At 48.1% G+C, this 20135-nt stretch overlaps 1 protein-coding gene across 2 annotated transcripts in view; it reads right to left on the bottom strand.

Moving 5' to 3' along the window:
- Positions 1 to 3995: 3995 nt before the first annotated feature.
- Positions 3996 to 20135, bottom strand: part of TBC1D22B (TBC1 domain family member 22B) — a 40595-nt gene continuing 24455 nt past the window's right edge. Inside the window, exons 9-13 of one of the 2 annotated variants that reach the window (XM_034767450.1) lie at positions 11812 to 11918; positions 10248 to 10323; positions 7600 to 7727; positions 7210 to 7305; positions 3996 to 6107 (exon numbers count right to left, since the gene is read on the bottom strand). In XM_034767450.1, the coding sequence (XP_034623341.1) occupies positions 5979 to 6107; positions 7210 to 7305; positions 7600 to 7727; positions 10248 to 10323; positions 11812 to 11918 (536 nt within the window). In that variant the 3' untranslated portion in view covers positions 3996 to 5978. Of the gene's footprint in view, positions 6108 to 7209; positions 7306 to 7599; positions 7728 to 10247; positions 10324 to 11811; positions 11919 to 20135 lie in introns of those variants that run through there. The other variant, XR_004645380.1, reaches the window with a different exon arrangement.

The raw sequence follows: 20135 nt of genomic DNA, 5'->3' as shown, positions 1-20135 counted from the left end.
CCCCCCACCATGTTGTCTACTACCCCTTTAATAGCTACATGTGTGGGTTGCTCTTTGTCACAACATTTCCACTTTAATTATTAATTGGGCCAAGGCCAGAGGTAGCTCTGAGGCGATTTCCTTAGTTCAGTGGTTATGGTAGTGAGCGGTGGTGGTGGGGGAGGCCCAGGTTCAATACCCACCTCTTCTTGCCATGAAGGGATTTGCTACCTAGGTGGTTTTGTTTTTTAATTAAGTGGGCGCAGGAGGAAAAAAATAAAAATGAATCACTCGTGTCCCAGACTGTGGGAGATCCCGTCTCCCCTCTGCCAGGGGACTTGAAGCTGGATCTCCCACATCCCAAGGACTGCCCCACCACTGCCCGCCCCGTGGGTGGTTCTTAGTTCAAGCCCCCTTCCTTTCTCAGGAAGACAATGGCTCCTGTGAATGAGAGGGGATTTAAACAAGGACCCCCCCACATCAGTCACCTGGGAGAGAGAAGAACCCTCTTCAAACCCCATCTCAGGGGTAGAGGGAGGACTCAAACTGGGATTGCCTGCATTCTGGGTGAGAGTCCTAACTATAGGACTAGAGAGTGATTCTAGCTTTTTAGCTGGCCCAATGAGTAGTTAATTAAAGTGGAACAGCCTTAATAGGCAAGATTGAGGAAGCTCCCTGTTCAGATCCCATCTGGCAGATGGGGGAACTGAACTAGAGTTGCTAGCCCCCCAGTAGCAGACCCGAACCACCATGCTAGAGAGGGCTGCTTATGTTTGAACCCAATAAATAGTGAATTAAAGTGAAACAACTTCAATAGGAAAGACTGAGGAAGCTCCTTGTTCAGATCCCATCTCCTCAACAGCCAGAGGGTAGATTTGAACTAGGGTTACTAACCTCCTAGTAGTAGATGCTAACCACTATGCTAGAGTGGGCTGCTCATATTTAAGTCTTGTGTGAGCCCAGTTAATAGTGAACTAATGTGGAACAGCTTCAAGAGGAAAGACTGAGGGAACTCTCTGGTATGATCCCTTCTCATCACATAGAGAGGGAAATCAAACCAAGATTTCCTATGGTACAGGCTGAGTATGCCTGTAATTCCCCTGATTTGTGTGGTGTGGGGTTGTAGCAGGTACTGAGCACACACATTCTCAGTTTACTCCCTGGCTCAGTGTTATTTGTACCTCCAACTAAAACTCTGCTGGAGTTCTCTGGGTCAGAGGAAAAGGGAGATTCTAGTCACCAACTGACCCCAACACTGTACTAGATCTCTATCTGGCATACCAGTTCTCAAGCCAAGCTGGTGCTGCATTTGCATTTTAGAGCATTTTAAAATTAAGCACAAGTCCTTTGCCAGGAGGAGAGGGGAGCTGTATCTCAAGAATTCCTTGACTATGATCACAAATTTGCACCAAAGCCTTCTACTAGCATAGTTTAACTTTTAAACAGAAATGCTACTGCAGCCGTTGTATGTCTCTTGCACTGGCTGGCATTCCCTGTCTTGCTCACAGCAGCTCCACTTTGTAGAACCAAAGTGAAAGTCTACTAATGCTGGGCTTACTGGCTTTTGGAGCTGTTGGTCGGCTGAGGGGAAGGCTAGGGAGGCTTGTTCTACGTGAACCCTGCTCATTTTTGCCCCTAGTATTGTGCAAAAAAAGAGTGATTTTGTCCCATCCCAAGAACAAGCATGAAATAGCAGCTGGGGGGGTGTCAGTAACCTAACTGCATGCTGTCATTTATAAGCCTGCTCCCATTACCTACTGAGTGAGCAGTTTTGAGGGCAAAGAGGCAAAAGCGCTCGGCCCTGGTCATCTATCAAAGATGATCCAACAGTCTTGGGAGGTAGCTACGTCTCTGCCTGTTGATGGCTTTCTAAATTAGGACCATTACTTTGAATTCCGGACATGGACAGACCTGAGCTAACCAGAGAGTGAAAGAACCAAGCAGTGGCTGACAAGTAGTCCTTGCTCAGTTTCACTAGCAAGATTTGAAGGTAGGTCCCTGCAAGTCTAGCCAGCTGCAGCTTTTTCAGAGTCAGCAGCCTATGGCTCACTGGTATCTTTATTGTCCTGGGGGGAGAAGCAAGCATCTCTGGATAACATGCAGTAAAACGGGAACAATGGCCTCCTTCGGGTAGCACCTGAAAGGTGCAAATTATCAGTCATACATATGCAATCATGCAACAGTTCAATATCTTCTCGTGTCCCCTGTCAATAAGGGATGGGCAATAGATAGCATGGGATAGCTGGCTCCTACAATGATAGTGCCGCCAACCTGCTCCAGCAGCCATCCTCCCCTTTCTGCAGTATAGCTGTGTGAGCAGCTGTGCAACAAGGAGATATAAATGCTGCAGGGAAGATTTGGGGGGCTTTGAGGCATGCAGTTGTGACAGTGCCGAGTGTAGCAAGTGTGTATTGAGCACATCAGAGACAGATTCTGAGGGGTGTGTTAGAAACATTTCAACTATGCAAATTACTTTAACTTTTTCTGAGTGAATATAGCTCAAAGGAGAGTTGCATTAGACATGCAGTAGCTCATAGTTCTATGTAGGGCTACATAAGAGTATGTGGTTATATTTTGTTAGTCACACAAGACATTCTATAGCCCTTCTACTACGAGTCATTACTGTTATATAAGTAGTTTACATGTAATGTTCTTGTATTCAGTGATAGTAAGATAATTACAATTGTATTATGTGGGTTTTAGACTTTTCTCCAGCTGAGCACATAACATCAAAACTTAGAGGTCTTAGTTGCATAATGTCATAAAAATAGTAGAGAGATAAAACTTTTCTCAAACCAGTCCATTCTATAAATGACAAGATGTCATGTGACTACACACTTTAGCTTTAACTGCAGGCCAAAAAATATAGGAAGATGCATAAAATATATCAGCTGGGGCTAAACAGTTTCCAGATGTTCCAAAGCAGTACTGTTTTGAGGACATAGTTGCATTATCAATTGTATTTAGAAGCTTTCTGCCAATTTTGATAAAAATTAAACGATGCTTCTACAAGTTATGGCCCTTTTAGTGTTTTTATGATTTTTTTTCAGGCAGGCATAGGAAGACGATTGCATGCTCCTTGACAAGTCAGCAGGCTGGATGGCTCAGGGGAACGGGTGAGAAGATGGAATTTTTGCTCTTTAAGGTCCTGCTTTAAGCCCAACTCAGGTCAGTATTGGACAAAAATTGTCACCATCTGAGGCGGCAGCATGGTCTAGTAGACAGGGCCCTGGCCAGGGAGTTGAGACCTGGGGCAGTCACTCCCCACTCTGCCTGTCTTGTCTATTTAGATGGTGAGTTCTTCTTGTACTATGTGCACGTACAGCGTCTAGCACAATGGAGCCTTTAGGGGCCACAGTAATAGCCACTTAATGGCCTAATGAATTGGTCCAGGTGCCAGTGGGTATATGTCCCCCAGACCATTTCCCACACTGTACCTGTCTCAGCACTGGGAACTTTAGCTTCCATGGTGTTTACCGCAGCACGTTTCCCCAGCAGTAAGATTCATATGGAATCTTTAATTTAGAAGAGACGCAGGTTTTATGGAGTCTAGATTCACAGATGTAAGGCTAGAAGGGACCATTATGATCATGTAGCCTGACTTCCTGCATAACACAGGCCAGAGAACCTCAACTACAGCAATGCCTGCATCGAGCCCAATCATTTGTCACTGAACTATAGCCTATCTTTTAGAAAGACCTGGAGTTTTTAAAATCAAGACTGGAAGCGCTAGAGGCTGGAGGTTAATTCAGAGAAGAGAGGAAGCAATAGTCCATCTATTTGAAGACCTTTAGTAAATAACAATCATTATCTCTAGTCCTTATATATAGCATGTCGTCCAAAGACCTCAAAGCTCTTTACAATGGAGGTCAGTATCGTTATCCCCTTTTGACAGATGAGGCACAGGGAGGTGAAGTGACTTGCCCAAGGTCACCCAATAGTCCAGTGGCAGAGTTTCACTTACACCCCTCCACTCCCCCACCAACAAATAAAATAGCTTCTGGCACACGATTTAGTTGGGTTTTTGTTTTTTAATTAGTCATGTTAAACTAATGACCATCGGGTCGCTCTCTCAGAGAAAACAACAAAAGGCACACACAAAAAAAGTAAAGTCAGAATGCCTGAGACGACAACTCCAGATTAGGAAAGCAACTCTTGAGACACTGGTTGGAGTTTTATTGGCAACACAGCTCTCACTTTTACGTTCTCACATCCTCCAGCCTCTCCAGCAATTGTTATTTGACTAACGCCACTGGGACTCTCTTTCCAATAAGAACAACAACTCCAATAATAACCAGTGCGCTCTGGTCCCCAGGGGACATGCCGAGATCACCCCTTGGAGCGGGGGGAGGGGGGGGGAGAGGAGAAGGATCTCCCCTTGTGAAGAAATTGGCCCCAAAAGATCAACATTTGGCACTGAGATGGCGCCTTCCGGCAGGAATAAAATGTTACATTAAAACATTCAAATTTGGGTTTTTAAAAGCACATTGAGGCAAGGTCTGTGTGTGGAGGGTAGAGAGGGAGGAGTCATGTGGGCATAAGCCATCTCCTCTGTTCTCTCTGCTCCCCAGGAGCGCAGACAGACACACAAGAGAGCCCAGGCCTTTCTCTTCATGGCCCTGAAGAGCCAATGGGACAATCCGATAGGGAGGCAGGAGAAAAGAAGCAGATTGATGCTCATTCCCCTTTAACAAGGATATTGCAGTGATGTACAGTAATGGCCCAAGCCGCCACAGCAGACGACAGCCACACTACTGTGCTTGGGGAGATTACTGGAGTACTCTTCACAAGGGCACGGCCAAGTGTGGAGAAGATTAGCCAACACCCCACAATTCACATCCTGGCTCTTCTAGGGGCTACTCCTCCCCCATCTCCTCAAAATACCCAGCCCCTCTTGCACTGGAGGCCACTTGAAAACGATTTGTAAGTTTCTAGTCGAGTTTTCCTAATAGAAATTCAACACTCGTCTCTCAATGTGCTAGTGCAGGAATGCCTACAGCTCGGCAACCCCGAACGCCAGAGGAGACCGGAGCCCTACCGTACTTGAACCTAGGCAGCCTTTGCACGCATGAGACGCATATTATAAATATAAAATCATATCTGCTACAAACAGAAGACGTATATTGTACATCTCTTACCCATATACACAAGACCACAATATACACATATGCCTTGGAGGAAGAGGAGTGTCGTCATGGAAAGAGGATTTCAAGAGGCACGGCTCCCCCCCTGCCAGCCCTGCTGGGGGGTGGGGTGGGGGGCTGTGCGCACAGCAGGTCAGATCAGTCACAGGAGGAGTCTTGTCCAGTGGACATGTGTCACTCAGGACAGTGCATGGATGGGCCAGCCTCCCTCACACACGTGCACCCCCCACAACATGTGTGCACCCATGTGCTGCATGAGAGGAAGAGAGAGAGGGCGCGAGCATATCTTCTGTTACCTTTGAAGTGCTGCGTTTCTTCAGACACTTGGAGTGAAGCTAGGCCCTGAGAGCTTTTTGCATCCTACAGCACTGCCGCCCTCAGAAAGGGTTCCACCCGGGCAGGTCTCTGGTAAGGCATTTTCGTCTGGGAGTTGGATCAAATTGTGTCTGAAGGGAAAATGGACCCAGCTGGGAGTGTGTGTGCGCGCGTCTGTGCCTGGATAGGTTAACAAGAGGCAGCAAGGCTAAGATGGCTGGTGACAGCCAGGCCAGGCCTGCGGGGACATCCAGAGGCTCAATCCTTGGCTCAGTTTATACTTAAAGCCACAGAAGCTGCCACTCTCTGCGTCCTTTCCCCCCAGACTCGGGCCACCAGAACGGCATGGAATACTGATGGTCGTTTGAGTGGCACATCCACACATGGAGTGGCAGGCAGGCACACATAAGAGTTAAGACAAAAGTCGATGTGAGCTTTGTACAGCTAGGAGTGGCTCCTGGCCAGCGTGTCCGAGGACTTCGACGATGAAATGCCACAGTGATTAGATCAGGCCGGGGTGGGGAGACCGAGTCCTGGCACCTATCGGCGATAGTGATTGGGGGCATCTGCAAACATGTACTTGAGTCTGTAGGCTTCAGCAAGGAGGAGTCCAATCTCTTCGTTGCCCCAGTGTATTGTGGGTAGGTTTTGTAACAACATTAGAAGACCCTGAAACAAGGAAAAAGGGCTTCTTATTTTGGGAGGCAGTGGAGCAGGAATTCCAGCTGTAGGGCAAATTTAGATCTCATATGAGCAGACACAGCAGCACTGAATAATGCTGTGTTCTAGCTTTAGTATACAGAGCACTTTCCATCCATCAATATCAAAGTGCTTTACAAAGGTGGTCCGAGAGGGAAACTGAGGCCCAGAGAGGGGATGTGACCTGCCCAAGGTCACTCAGCAGGCCAGCAGCAGAGCTGGGAATAGGACCCAGGTCTCCTGAGCCCCAGTCCAGTGCCCTGTTCATGCCTACCATGCTGCCTCCATGATGTCAATGGAGTTGCACCTGTTTACACTAGATCTGAACACAGTCTTGAAGGCAGAGATAGACATAGCTTCATCAGCATTGCACATACACAGACACACACATCCCTCCTGCATGCTGGCGGCCACCTGAAGGTGGACAGCGGACCCTTCATTAACCATCCTCACTTATCCATGGAAAATGGGGTCACATCCCCCAGCCCTTTTCCTGATGCACTGAAGCCTTCATACCTCAAGTCTGCAGCACACAAGTGTTTATAGCGAACAAGCCTGATATCAGCACACATGAACTGCTCCCTCTTTATCCAAATAGATTTCACATTCCCTGGTCAGTTGAAACGATTGCAGTGCTCAGACCCTGGCAGCAGCAATAACTGCATACCCATCTCTGTGTGAGAGTTGGATACATACCCTGGTATGCCCCTCTTCAGCTTCCAGAGGATCTCAAAGCACTTGTCAGAGGTGCACTAACGGATCCTCACAACCCCACTGTGAAATACAGTATTAACACTCCAGCTTTACAGATGAGAACCACAGCACAAAGAGACACACGGTCAAACAGTGAGTCTGTGGTAGAGGATCCCAGAGCACCTGGCTCTGCTCTATGCTCAGTGTAACCAACCATGTGTCCTCTGTTACGTGGTTATGGGGTGGAACCTGGGTGTAGATTTTATGATCTGATAGATCACTGCTTGATGTTTAACCACCTACACATAAACCACCCAACGGGGGCAATTATGTCGCCTGCCCTCCTCCCCACCAGCGGAGCTGCTCCCCAGGGATTCACCTGGAAGTCCTCCTCATCCAAGATCTCTTTCCGCCACTTGATCAGGAAGGCGGCACAGACGTACAGGTGGAAATGGGAGAATCCTTCCGGCTCCGACTGGAAAGGACACAAAACTCTGGGTCAATCCTTGCAGCAGAGTCAGCGCGAGGACAGCACTGGCAGGCCCAGCTTAGCCTGCCTTTGCTCCAAGCTCTCCCCACATCAGGCCTGTGGCAGGCACAACGAGGCAGACAAGAGGAGGGAGCAGCTCACTTTGCTGCTGCCCATCTCTATGAGCGCAAGAGCCTTCCTAGCACTGCAGCTGCCCCACACCCACCACTGGTGAGGCTGAGCTGGGGGCCTGCCCTAGGGCAAAAAACAGGGAGGCTGGGAAGTTTTAGTCCTACGTACCTGGTAGGTGTCCCACAGGCGGATGGTGCAGCGCAGGGGGAGCTCCCTCATCAGCAGATTGTTCATCCAGCGAAAGGCAAACTGCAGGTATTCGACCTCATACTTCCTAAAGTGATTGTGTACCTGCTCTGAAACAGCACATTCCATTACACATCTGGATCCCCATGGGGCCCAAGGCTCTGCGTGCTAATGTCCTGTCCCTCAAAGCACCCTCAGGACCAATCCCCTCCCCTGTCCAAGTGCATCTCCCCATTAAACCAAGCCTCCTCCTACCATGTGTATTAAAGTCCTGTTCTGTTAAATGATGCCCCCTCCCACATGCATTTCAACCAAGTCCCTCCTACCATGTGCTCTCTGGCCAAATGAGTCTGACTCGTGCCAAACCGTGCCCTCGTCCACATGCCTTCCAGCCGAGCCCTCTCCCCTGCCAAGCCATGACCCCAGCTGTGTGCCTTCTGCCACCTAATCCACCCCACCAAAACCATGTCACCTCCCGCATGCCTTCCAGCCAACCCAGCCCCCTTCCTCATCAAGCCACACCGGTCCCAACTAACTCCGCCGCACTTCCCCTCTCCAAACCAAGCCCCACTTCCAACCCCTTCCCATGGTTTGTAGCCTCTGTTCTGATCCAGATACCATCTGGCACAACCACTGGTCTATGGGAACCTCATGGGGAATGGGAGAGGAATCGCAAGCCTGCTCTCTGCCTCAGGGTGTATGCTAGAATTCCAGAGGGAAATCATGTCCATCAACAACTTCCACCCTGTTGAATTCACCAAAAAAGACCCATCATATAACTGCAATCAGTGATTACTAAACAGTAATAAGTCACCAGGACCAGATGCTATTCACCCAAGACTTCTGAAGGAACTTAAATGTGAAATTGCAGAACTACTAACTGGTATGTATCGTATCATTTAAATCAGCTACTGTACCAGATGACTGGAGGATAGCTAATGTGACACCAATTTTTAAAAAAGGCTCCAGTGGTGATCCCAGCAATTACAGGCCGGTAAGCCTAACTTCAGTACCAGGAAAACTGGTTGAAACTATAGTTAAGAACAGAATTATCAGACACATAGATGAACACTATTTGCTGGGGAAGAGACAACATGGCTTTTGTAAAGGGAAATCATGCCTCACCAATCTACTAGAATTCGTTGAGGGGGTCAACAAGAATGTGGAGAAGAGTGATCCAGTGGATATAGTTTACTTAGATTTTCAGAAAGCCTTTGACAAGGTCCCTCACCAAAGGCTCTTAAGCAAAGTAAGGAGTCATGGGATAAGAGGGAAGGTCCTCTCATGGATCAGTAACAGGTTAAAAGATAGGAAACAAAGGGTAGGAATACATGGTCAATTTTCAGAATGGAGAGAGGTAAATAGTGTGTCCCCAAGGGGTCTGTACTGGGCCCAGTCTTATTCACCATATTCCTAAGCGATCTGGAAAAATGGGTAACCAGTGAGGTGGCAAAATTTGCAGATGATACAAAACTACTCAAGCTAGTTAAGTCCAAAGCCGACTGTGAAGAGTTACAAAGGGATCCCACAAAACTGGGTGGCTGGACAACAAAATGGCAGATGAAATTCAATGCACATTGGAAAACATAATCCCAACTATACTTATAAAATGATGGGGTGTAAATTAGCTGTTACCAGTCAAGAAAGAGATCTTGGAGTCATTGTGGGTAGTTCTCTGAAAACATCCACTCAATGTGCAGCGGCAGTCAAAAAAGCAAACAGAATGTTGGGAATCATTAGGAAAGGGGTAGATAATAAGACAGAAAATATCATATTGCCTCTATATAAATCCACGGTACGCCCACATCTTGAATACTGTAAAAACCAACAGAGGGTCCCGTGGCACCTTTAAGACTAACAGAAGTATTGGGAGCATAAACTTTCGTGGATAAGAACCTCACTTCTTCTTGAATACTGTGTGCAGATGTGGTCGCCCCATCTCAAAAAAGATATATTGGAATTGGAAAAGGTTCAGAAAAGGGCAATAAAATGATTAGGGGTATGGACCAGCTTCTATATGAGAAGAGATTAGTAAAACTGGGACTTTCAGCTTGGAAAAGAGATGACTAAGGGGGGATATGATAGAGGGCTATAAAATCGTGACTGGTGTGGAGAAAGTAAATAAGGACGTGTTATTTACTCCTTCTCATAACACAAGAACTAGGGGTCACCAAATTAAAGTAATAGGCAGCAGGTTTAAAACAAATAAAAGGAAGTATTTCTTCACACAGTGCAGAGTCAACCTATGGAACTCTGTCAGAGGATGTTGTCAAGGTCAAGACTATAACAGGGTTCAAAAAAGAACTAGATACATTCATGGAGGATAGGTCCATCAATGGCTATTAGCCAGGATGGGCAGGAATGGTGTCCCTAGCCTCTGTTTGCCAGAAGTTGGGAATGGGTGACGGGGTGGATCACTTGATGATTCCCTGTTCTGTTCATTCCCTCTAGGGCACCTGGCATTGGCCACTGTTGGAAGATAGGACACTGGGCTAGATGGACCTTTGGTCTGACCCAGTCTGGCCACTCATGTTCTTATCATCAAACTGCAGGGGGTGAGAAACAAGAGGTGCGTACAGCATGACCTCCCACTACTGCCTTGCTCCCATTCGGATCTCCTCACCACCTACCATCGATCCGGCTGACTAGCTCCTCCAGTGCTTTGACCTTCTTCTGGATCCCTGGCTGTGCAAAGGTGTAGTTATCCTGCAGGAAGACAGTGAGAGTCAAAGGCAGCAGCTACTGTAGTGAAAGCATCCTGGGGCTTGGAACCCAGCTAAGAGACCTGCTCTCCTTCTGCCTACTCTTGGGATCGCTAAGATCAGCTGTCACACTTTTGCTAAGAGTCCCTGGATGTGAATTGTCCAGGAGACAGTAAGTTTGGGGTGGTGGGATCCTCTGCTCTTGAAATCACTTCCCTGCTGCTCTTCCAGGCCCAGTGTAAGCCAGAATCCCTGGAAAACATGAGCATTAGAGTTTTGCTTAGTGAGCAGGGCGGTCTAGTAGTTAGATATACAGACTGAGAATCAGGAGACCTGAGATGAAATCCTGACCCTACTGGCTTTGTGCTGTAGACTTCCATAGGACCAGGCTTTCCCGCCTGGATTCTATTCCCAACTCACGCTGTGACTTTAGGTGAGTCCCTCAACCCCTCTGTGCCTCAGTTTCCCCATCTGTAAAGCAGGGGCAATTTTGTAAGGTGCTTTGAGATCCCCCAATTGATGCTAAGTGGTAATTACTCTATTTTAAGTGGAAGGTGTTCGACTTCGATGTGTCTTGTGTGTTTTGTTGCTACGTACAGGGGGCTCAGATCACAAGAGAGCACGCTTGAGAAATCTCGAAATAAGTGAATTTGTGTCAGGCCGCAAGGAAAGCAATCTTGAGCGTACAGAGCAAAATTCCTTTTTAATGGGGACATAAATAGGCAGAGAAAGAGAGAGTACTTAATTCTCACTTTGTTAGGAAGGTTGATCCTGATAAAAGAGGGGAGTGTTTTTAATAAAGGAGACAGAGGACATCTGTTTCTGCACTTGTAAGTCCATGTGTCTTTCTGCGACCCTGATCAAGGAGGTCCGTAGGCCTCTGTGGGACCACAAGCCAAGGAGGGAGGGGTAGAAGTCTGCAGCTCTATGGGGCAATGAGAGGCAGAGACGTGAGGAGCTGCACGTGTCTGGGGAACAAGATGCAGTATGTTTACTGGGGGACAAGAGGCATGAGAGATCAGAGAGCATACGCATGGGGACAGTTCTCATTAGAGAAGAGGGGTGTTGGATGTGTGAGTCTGTGTGCGGGGAAGTAGGTTAGCAGCCAATCGTTGAACAAGCCGTTTCAGAAGCCAGGCTAGAAGTGGGTCAAGAATAAACTCAGCACAACAGCCCTGTGAGGAACGAGAGGGGACTAGACACAGATAAGTGACTTGGACAAGGCTACTGAGTAATCAGTAGCTGAGCCAGGATTAGAACTGGGAAGTTCCTGGCTTTGAGTCCCCAGCCTCTAAAACTAGACAGGATTCAGCCTGTAACCAGAGGGGTTAGGTACAGGGAGATCACTAGGAATGTCACTCAAGTTGGGGGTGCGGCCTGAGGGTGGAACAGATGGCTACCCAAAAACAGAGGGTGGACACTGGGACTGCTATCTAAGAGAGAGAGGGGAGCAGAGAGAAATCTGCTCAGGCCCATTTCCCGGTGCACTTACCTGTATGCCATCCAGTAGTTTGCTCATACACCAGAAGCTGTCGGCTTCGATGCTCCGCAACACATCCTGAGACAGGGTCGTCACGTCAAAGTTCTCCACATCCTCTTCTGTAAAACAAAAGGGGGAGAGAATCCAGAGGACGTGTCTCCCAGGGTGTGGGGAGAGGAGGAGAAAGGCCACGTGAGCCCCTAGTATCTTAATCAGGATCCTTTAATTGGAGGGATGCTGGGCTGAGTTCCCCATAGTGCCACCATCCTTGCTGCAAACACATTTCTGTGTCCCTGGTGCAACCTACCCTTGGCTTTGAGTCACTCTTCTGCAGCTGGGATCAAGGGGGAAAGGGGTGGGTAGAACTGGTTCATGGCAGCTCTGGCTTCTAGAACAAGATCTGTAACAAAGCTGTGCAGCACAGCGAAAAATCGGCCTGGGAAATCTGGAAAGCCCAGTCCCCCAGTACACGGAACACCACACTGCCTTGGGATCACCTGTAACACAATTATTCTTTGTAGGGCGGTAGTGCCTATAAGCCCCAAGCACAGATCAAGACCCCATTGTGCCAAGCGCTGCACAAACAGAGAACAAACAGCGCTTACAATTTAACAGTGCCCCTTACCGTGACAGGGGAGCTGAGTCCAGAGCTACAGTCCTATTCTGTAGATAAGCCAGTACAGACGCTCCAATGGCTATGGGCTTCCTTACCAGCTCTGGTCCTACTGGCTAGAACTGTGTATCCAATCATCTAGCAGGCTGCTAGGTGGGTACAAGAGGCCTACAATGCACAACATACCATCCCCAGGCACCACATCAAGGTCACCACAAGCAATGAGTCACTTCCTTGCTTACAACTAGGCTTGGCAGAATTCAATTTTTATTTTTGAGAATATTGAGGTTTATTTGTAAGCATTTTCATCAGTTTAAACTGTCACCGTTGTGGGAAACAAGAGGTGGTGGTGCCAAATAATAATTAATGACAATAGGCATTGAGATTCCAAAACTGAAAGCTTTATAACCATTAAAACCTAAACTATCAGCATCACATGTCAGAATATACAAAATAAAATATCCTTAAATCAACAAATCACACGTGTTTTGACTTCTCATTTGCTAGCCCATTTGGAACAAGCCTAATTCCCTGGATTTTTTACTCTAAATTCTCAAGCACCTTGCCTAGCTGTACATATTGATTATTATTAATGGAAATATTTTGTGTGGGTTTGTGTGCACTGAAATTGATGTTTCTCGATATTTACCAATAAAAACCTGATCCATCCAAGCTTACTTATGGCTTCCTTTGAGAGTGCTGGTGGTGTATTAAAGCAAAGTCCCTAAAGTCAGGCCCGCAGGTTCAAGAGGACCAGCCATCTCCCTGGAACAATGAAACAGTCTATCTGGAAGCTAGGTGGGGAAGATCAAGGAGACCAGGCTGGGAGGAAAAGCCTGTCCCATGGGGTATTTTGTGGGGTGGGGGAGTTGGCCCCATTTATAGTCCTAATCCATCCCTGGAGGCCGTGGGGATGGCAAGATGGTCACACAGCGACTCCCTCTGTGAAGACAGGGGGCTTATGTCCTAATCCAAGATGAGAGAGATGCCCAAAGAGAAGCACACAGCATAGATCTAAAGCCTGGGATTCAGATAGGGATGAGGAAAATGCCACTAGCCACTCAAAGCCTTGCGTTTCTTTGCAAAGGCAGAGAAGGGGCTCCCTTGATTGCATATTTGATTGGTTCCTCCAGAGGCTGCTTGCAGCAGTTTCTCCTTGGGCTCCTTTCTACTACTGATTGCCAAGCCAGAAACCCCAGAACTTTAAAGGCAGCAGAGAAATTACCAGCATGCCAGCTCTCTGCGTTCAGTGGCGATTGCCCTGCTAATAAATCTGACAGCTAGTGGAGAAAGTGCTCCTGATAAGGGCTGGTTTTGCTGTTAGAACAGAGCGGGAGGCTAAATGTTGCCCACCACATGCAGCCACCAGAAAGATAAGGACAGGCCACTCGAGCCTCGCGCAGAGTTAACAGCTACTGAGCAACTGACCTAGTTCTCTGAAGGCTGGTTAAAGGGGTGGAGAGCTCGAGCCTACAGGAAAGTCAGCAGTCCTGGGATGCAGAACAAACAGCAAGCCCTATGGCGGGAATTCAGGAAGGGAGGGACCCAATGACACTGCTGCTTAAAGTCAGAGTGTCTTTCATACCAAACAGCTTCACACCCCAAATCAATTCACACCCCAATGACACGCACCCCTCCCTCTGAGATGGAGGGTAGCAGCTGTTTAACAGGAAGCTGCACCACAGGGCAGAAAGGAGAGAAGACTGCTGTCATGGCAGGGGAAATTTCAGGTACATGGAATTTAATTGCCTGAACTGGAATTTGGCTGAGACACCAGGGTCTTTAATGATGCAAAGCAATCAGGGCCTTGATTGTATCTGGAAGAGGGTAACTAATGCCATAAAGGGAACAGCGCCATCTATTGGGTCACCAGCCACCACATGCGGCAGAACATGGGTTTGCCTGGGAGGGCTGCCGTTCCAGCACTAGTCAAGCCTGATGCTGCTTCGATTGTCTGAGGAGATCACAACCCAAGTTATCCTGTCTCCGCAGGGGAAACCTGCTGTTTGGCTGAAATTTCATAGATTCCAGGGCCGAAGGAATCATTGTGATCTAGTTGGACCTCCTGTGTAACACAGGCCAGAGAACTGCCCTGAAATAATTGTTTGGATTAAAGCAGATCTGTTTAAAAAAAATATTTTGTCTTGAGTTAAAAATCGTCAGTGCTGGAGAATCCACCACGACCCTTGGTACGCTATTCCCCTGGTTAATTACTCTCACTGTTAAAAACGTACCCCTGATTTCCAGTTGGCACAGAACACCATGTGACCCCAGTCTTCTGCCGAGGCCTGACAAGCAACACCCTACTGCTCGCCCGCAGAAAGGGTGTGTTGGATTTATGGAGGATTCATTCGGGCAGCAGGCACAATCTTGTTCCTACTGGAGGGGCATGTGGGAGATACCCGGCTCTCACAGTCTACTTCCTGTAGGGCTGACTTCTACTCAGTTTGGTTCTGTGTCTGCCCAGCTGTCGTTCATGGTTTTATGGAGGAAAAGGCTCACCGAGATGTGCCATGCTTGGCTACAGAGCCAGCCTGCCACTGGCCTCAAATGTCATACGTGCAGAAACCACTTGAGACCTGAATGCTGCCAAGGTACCTCCTCTGGTGACCCTGTCCCTTTTAGCACCTCCCCTCATCAGTATCCCAAAATGCCCTGCAGGGTGGGATGGGCTCTTACTCCAGGTAGCAGCCTGGTCATTCTGTCCACTGCCCTCCCCTCAGATCACTCCCTTGCCCTGCTTCTAGGCAGATGGGGAGTGGGGATGGTCAATGACACCTGAGTAGTCTAGTCTCCCCACCCGCAGTGCCCAAAGCCCGTTGCTCCTTCAGTCCATGCAAGTACTGCTGACGACAATGGTGTGCTGTGCCCTCTATAGCTCCTTTAATCTGAACAGCTCCAAGTGGCTTTTCCCACAAGTCACCCTGCGCCCCTAGGAAACAGGGAAGCCTCATGACCCCTCCGGCTACTAATGGGCAAACGGAGGCAGGGAGAAGTTAAGTGACTTGGCCACAGTTACCCAGCGTGTTGCAAACAGCATTAGAATCCGTGATTTGGGACTCCCAGTTCCATCCCCCACTCCCTTGCTGGGAAGCAGAGACCCAGGCTGCAATTCACAAGTCTCTCCAGAGCACAGCCCAGAGGTTGGAGAGGCCAGTATAAAAGGCTACTGGATAAAAAAAAAAAAAATCAATATTGGCCTTGGAACTAACACGAGCGTATCCAACGCCAGCTCGTTCTGAACCGAGCCGCTCTGCTGAGATGAGAAGCCCAGCTCCCAGCACGAGAGGCAGCTGATCAAGCTGCTCCGGCACCAGCTGCATCATAAATACAGATCTCGTTTGGGCCTTGGGTGGGAGCAGCACATCCCGCTGACATCTATACTTTGCACAAGCCTCTTTTCTCTCTGCATTTCTAGCCTTAGACATGGCCATTCTCAGGGTGGAAATGTGGTTTGATTCTGCTTCAAAGTAAAACGGAGGCCCAGTGAAAATGGGAGGGCTGAGTAATCGGAATGCTACGAATCACTGGTATTGCTCCCCTCACCCCTTGATGGGCAAGTGATGTTTATTCATGAGTCTAAGAGCAGAACCACTGATCTAGGCTACGAACGTAGATCCTGAACTTGGAACTCAGCAGGACTATGTCATTTTCCTTGCCCAAAATCATGGGAGCTAGACATGCAGATTTCATGAACCTCATGCTCAGGGCATAAGCCAATTCCTAGTTACTAGGAGGAAACCTAAGATTATCCCACAGCTGCCTAAGTGAGGTTTCTTGAACCTTCCTCTAAAGCAGGGGTAGGCAACCGGTGGCACGCGAGCTGATATTCAGTGGCACTCACACTACCCGGGTCCTGGCCATCGGTCTGGGGGGCTCTGCATTTTAATTTAATTTTAAATGAAGCTTCTTAAATATTTTAAAAACCTTATTTACTTTACATACAACAATAGTTTAGTTATATATTATAGACATATAGAAAGAGACCTTCTAAAAACGTTAAAATGTATTACTGGCACATGAAACCTTAAATGAGAGTGAATAAATGAAGACTCGGCACAGCACTTCTGAAAGGTTGCCGACCCCTGCTCTAAAGTATGTGTCAGAGAATCCTGATCCAGATGGCGCAATAGATAGGCCATCACTAGGGATGTTTAAACGCCCATCTGAAAAGCTGCCTCATCAGCTCCACACCCACTGCAATTCCACCCTTTAAAGCAGGATCTCACGACCACGGTTTATCCCGGCAACTGTAGGCAACATTTCTCCTCTCCCCACCACTGCTATTGGCTGCTTCTCTCCACCCAAGACAGTTGCAGTTTAGTGGTGTTTGGAATAAACGGCGTGGCAGGAAGCAAGGTCTAGTGGTTAAAGCCAGAGAGAGCTGGCTTCTATTTCTGGGGCTGCCACAGACCATGCATGGGACTGAGCACATCATCACACCCTTCTCTGCCTCAGTGTCCCTGTCTGTAAAACAGGGCTCATACCTCCCCACCTCGCAGGGCTGGCAGGAGACTCGGGGCCCCATTTCCAGAGATGCAGAAGCACTTGTATCTCCCCTCGATCTCCACTGGAGCTGCAGGTACTGAGCACTTTTGAAAATCAGGCCCCAATGAAAATAAGGGATGAGGCTTGTCAGCTCTTTGGGGCAGGGCCAGCTTTTTGTTCTGGATTCGTACAGCGCCTAGTGCAAAGGGGTCCTGCGCATCACTACAACAGACACAATGAATGGTAGGTGCCCAACTCCCCTTGAAACTGAAAGGACACCACATTCTCTTAGCCTGTGCCCACCTGTCCTAACAGGCTCCTCAGAGGGAAAGTCCTAGAGATGTGCAGTGAATTGGGTACTGGCTGAGAGCTTAAATCACTGGTGCTTGTTTCCAGTTAGTGGAGTAACCGGATTCACCTTGCCCCTTAGCATTCCCCCCCCTCCCGCTTCCAGTCACATGTGACAGCCCATCACCGCAGGAGGGCAGATTGCATGGCCCCACAGGGAAGGCAGCCCACTGGCCTCCCAGCAGCAAGGGACTGGAGATAGCAGCGGGCACTAAGCATTCCAAAAACAGCTGACGGAATGGCAGCGAGGCAGAGGCCACTGCTGGAGTCTCTTACACATGCTGTCAGCAGCGATGGGGGATTTTTTGGGAGGCGCGTGACCAGGCCCGCAGGCATGACAGCTCTTAAACATCATCTGAGCCAGCAAAGGTCTGAAAGTTAAATCTGGCTCGGAGCAATTAGCTGTGATGAACTGACAGCGGCGCCTCTGCTGTGCAGCTTCAAAAGGACCCCTTCCCTCTCCCCGTGCAAAACGTGAAAGGAGAGCGCCAGTCACTGCAACCAGCCTGGTGCATTAGAGGGGCGGCATGAAAGATTCTCTTCTGGGCATGTGGTGGTGGTGGGGACTCAAGATTTCCACAGACTCGTTTTTTGAATCTAGCTAATTAGGATCACAGCAGGCACACACTGCTGTGGTTTCAGTCCCTGAAGGGCATGCAGAGCGCGAAAGGCAGCTCTTCCCTTTTAACGGAGCGGGAGGAGAGCTTCAAACGCGGATCAGCGTGTGACAACAAGTCGTGAGCAGCACAGCGAGACGACACCGCCTTACACAGAAAGCAGTGCCACTCCAGGGACAGTCCAGAGATTGCCTTGCTCAAGGCAAGAGCACAGCTGGACTCACACGCAGCACCTGGTGCTTGAAGTCAGGACATTGGGAGAAGGCAGTGTGACCTAGTGGATAGGGCACCAGATAGAGTCAGGCGACCTGAGTCCCATTGCTGGGTCTAGGCAAGTCGCTGCACCTCTCTGTGCCTCAGTTTCTCCATTCACCCTGTCTTATCTAGTTAGACTGTAAGCTCTTTAGGGCAGAGGCTATCTGCATCTGTCCAGTATCTAGCACAATGGGGCCACTAGAGGTTAGTGTAATGCTAATTAATAACAAGATGAGCAAATTCATTTGACTGAATCCCAAACCCACCCTGGCCCTGAAATTCTTGATTTGCTGCTGCTTAGGAATCAATGGAAGAGGAAGGGAAATGCAAATTCGAATGAAAGAACGGCCTGTGCCCCACTTAGGCCAGCCCAGCTTCGGGAAGGGGCATTGTTCTGTCCCCTTCCTGGGCACTTCGCTTGTGCTAGAAAAGTGAGATTGTGACTCACCCTAGGGGGATCCTGACCCCTAACTAGTTTAAGAAGTTAGTTTCAGGTTCACTCAGCAGCCACCATGGCTCATGTTTCTACCTGGGGATGTCTGGCCCGGAACCAACCCCAAAGCTGAGGTTTATAATTAACAGACTCTTATTTAAGCCTTTGCTAATTTCTGCTCATCATCTATCAACAGGAGTAGTAGGAAGTAGGTTCTCTGGCTCTGTGTAGTTTTCATAAGCACTGGATTGTTTTTCTGTGTCTTCCCCTGTGGTTCAGAGCCACAAAGGATTGTGTTAGTATTTTAAAACTTAGCATCTTTCCTCCATGACTCCCCCACATAGGTCCAGAGCAGATTCATAGATTCAAGGACTGGAAGGGACCTCGAGAGGTCATCAAGTCCAGTCCCCTGCCCGCATGGCAGGACCAAATACTGTCTAGACCATCCCTGATAGACATTTATCTAACCTACTCTTAAATATCTCCAGAGATGGAGATTCCACAACCTCCCTAGGCAATTTATTCCAGTGTTTAACCACCCTGACAGGAACTTTTTCCTAATGTCCAACCTAGACCTCCCCTGCTGCAGTTTAAACCCATTGCTTCTGGTTCTATCCTTAGAGGCTAAGGTGAATAAGTTTTCTCCCTCCTCCTTATGACACCCTTTTAAATACCTGAAAACTGCTATCATGTCCTCTCTCAGTCTTCTCTTTTCCAAACTAAACAATCCCAATTCTTTCAGCCTTCCTTCATAGGTCATGTTCTCAAGACCTTTAATCATTCTTGTTGCTCTTCTCTGGACCCTTTCCAATTTCTCCACATCTTTTTTAAAATGCGGTGCCCAGAACTGGACACAATACTCCAGCTGAGGCCTAACCAGAGCAGAGTAGAGCGGAAGAATGACTTCTCGTGTCTTGCTCACAACACACCTGTTAATACATCCCAGAATCATGTTTGCTTTTTTTGCAACAGCATCACACTGTTGACTCATATTTAGCTTGTGGTCCACTATAACCCCTAGATCCCTTTCTGCCGTACTCCTTCCTAGACAATCTCTTCCCATTCTGTATGTGTGAAACTGATTTTTCCTTCCTAGGTGGAGCACTTTGCATTTGTCTTTGTTAAACTTGATCCTGTTTACCTCAGCCCATTTCTCCAATTTGTCCAGATCATTTTGAATTATGACCCTATCCTCCAAAGCAGTTGCAATCCCTCCCAGTTTGGTATCATCCGCAAACTTAATAAGCGTACTTTCTATGCCAATATCTAAGTCGTTGATGAAGATATTGAACAGCGCCGGTCCCAAAACAGACCCCTGCGGTACCCCACTCGTTATGCCTTTCCAGCAGGATTGGGAACCATTAATAACAACTCTCTGAGTACGGTTATCCAGCCAGTTATGCACCCACCTTATAGTAGCCCCATCTAAATTGTATTTGCCTAGTTTATCGATAAGAATATCATGCGAGACTGTATCAAATGCCTTACTAAAGTCTAGGTATACCACATCCACAGCTTCACCCTTATCCACAAGGCTCGTTATCCTATCAAAGAAAGCTATCAGATTGGTTTGACATGATTT

The sequence above is a fragment of the Trachemys scripta genome, chromosome 4 (assembly GCF_013100865.1).
Source record: "Trachemys scripta elegans isolate TJP31775 chromosome 4, CAS_Tse_1.0, whole genome shotgun sequence".
NCBI lineage: Eukaryota > Metazoa > Chordata > Testudines > Emydidae > Trachemys > Trachemys scripta.
This window is presented reverse-complemented; position numbering and strand designations above follow the sequence as displayed.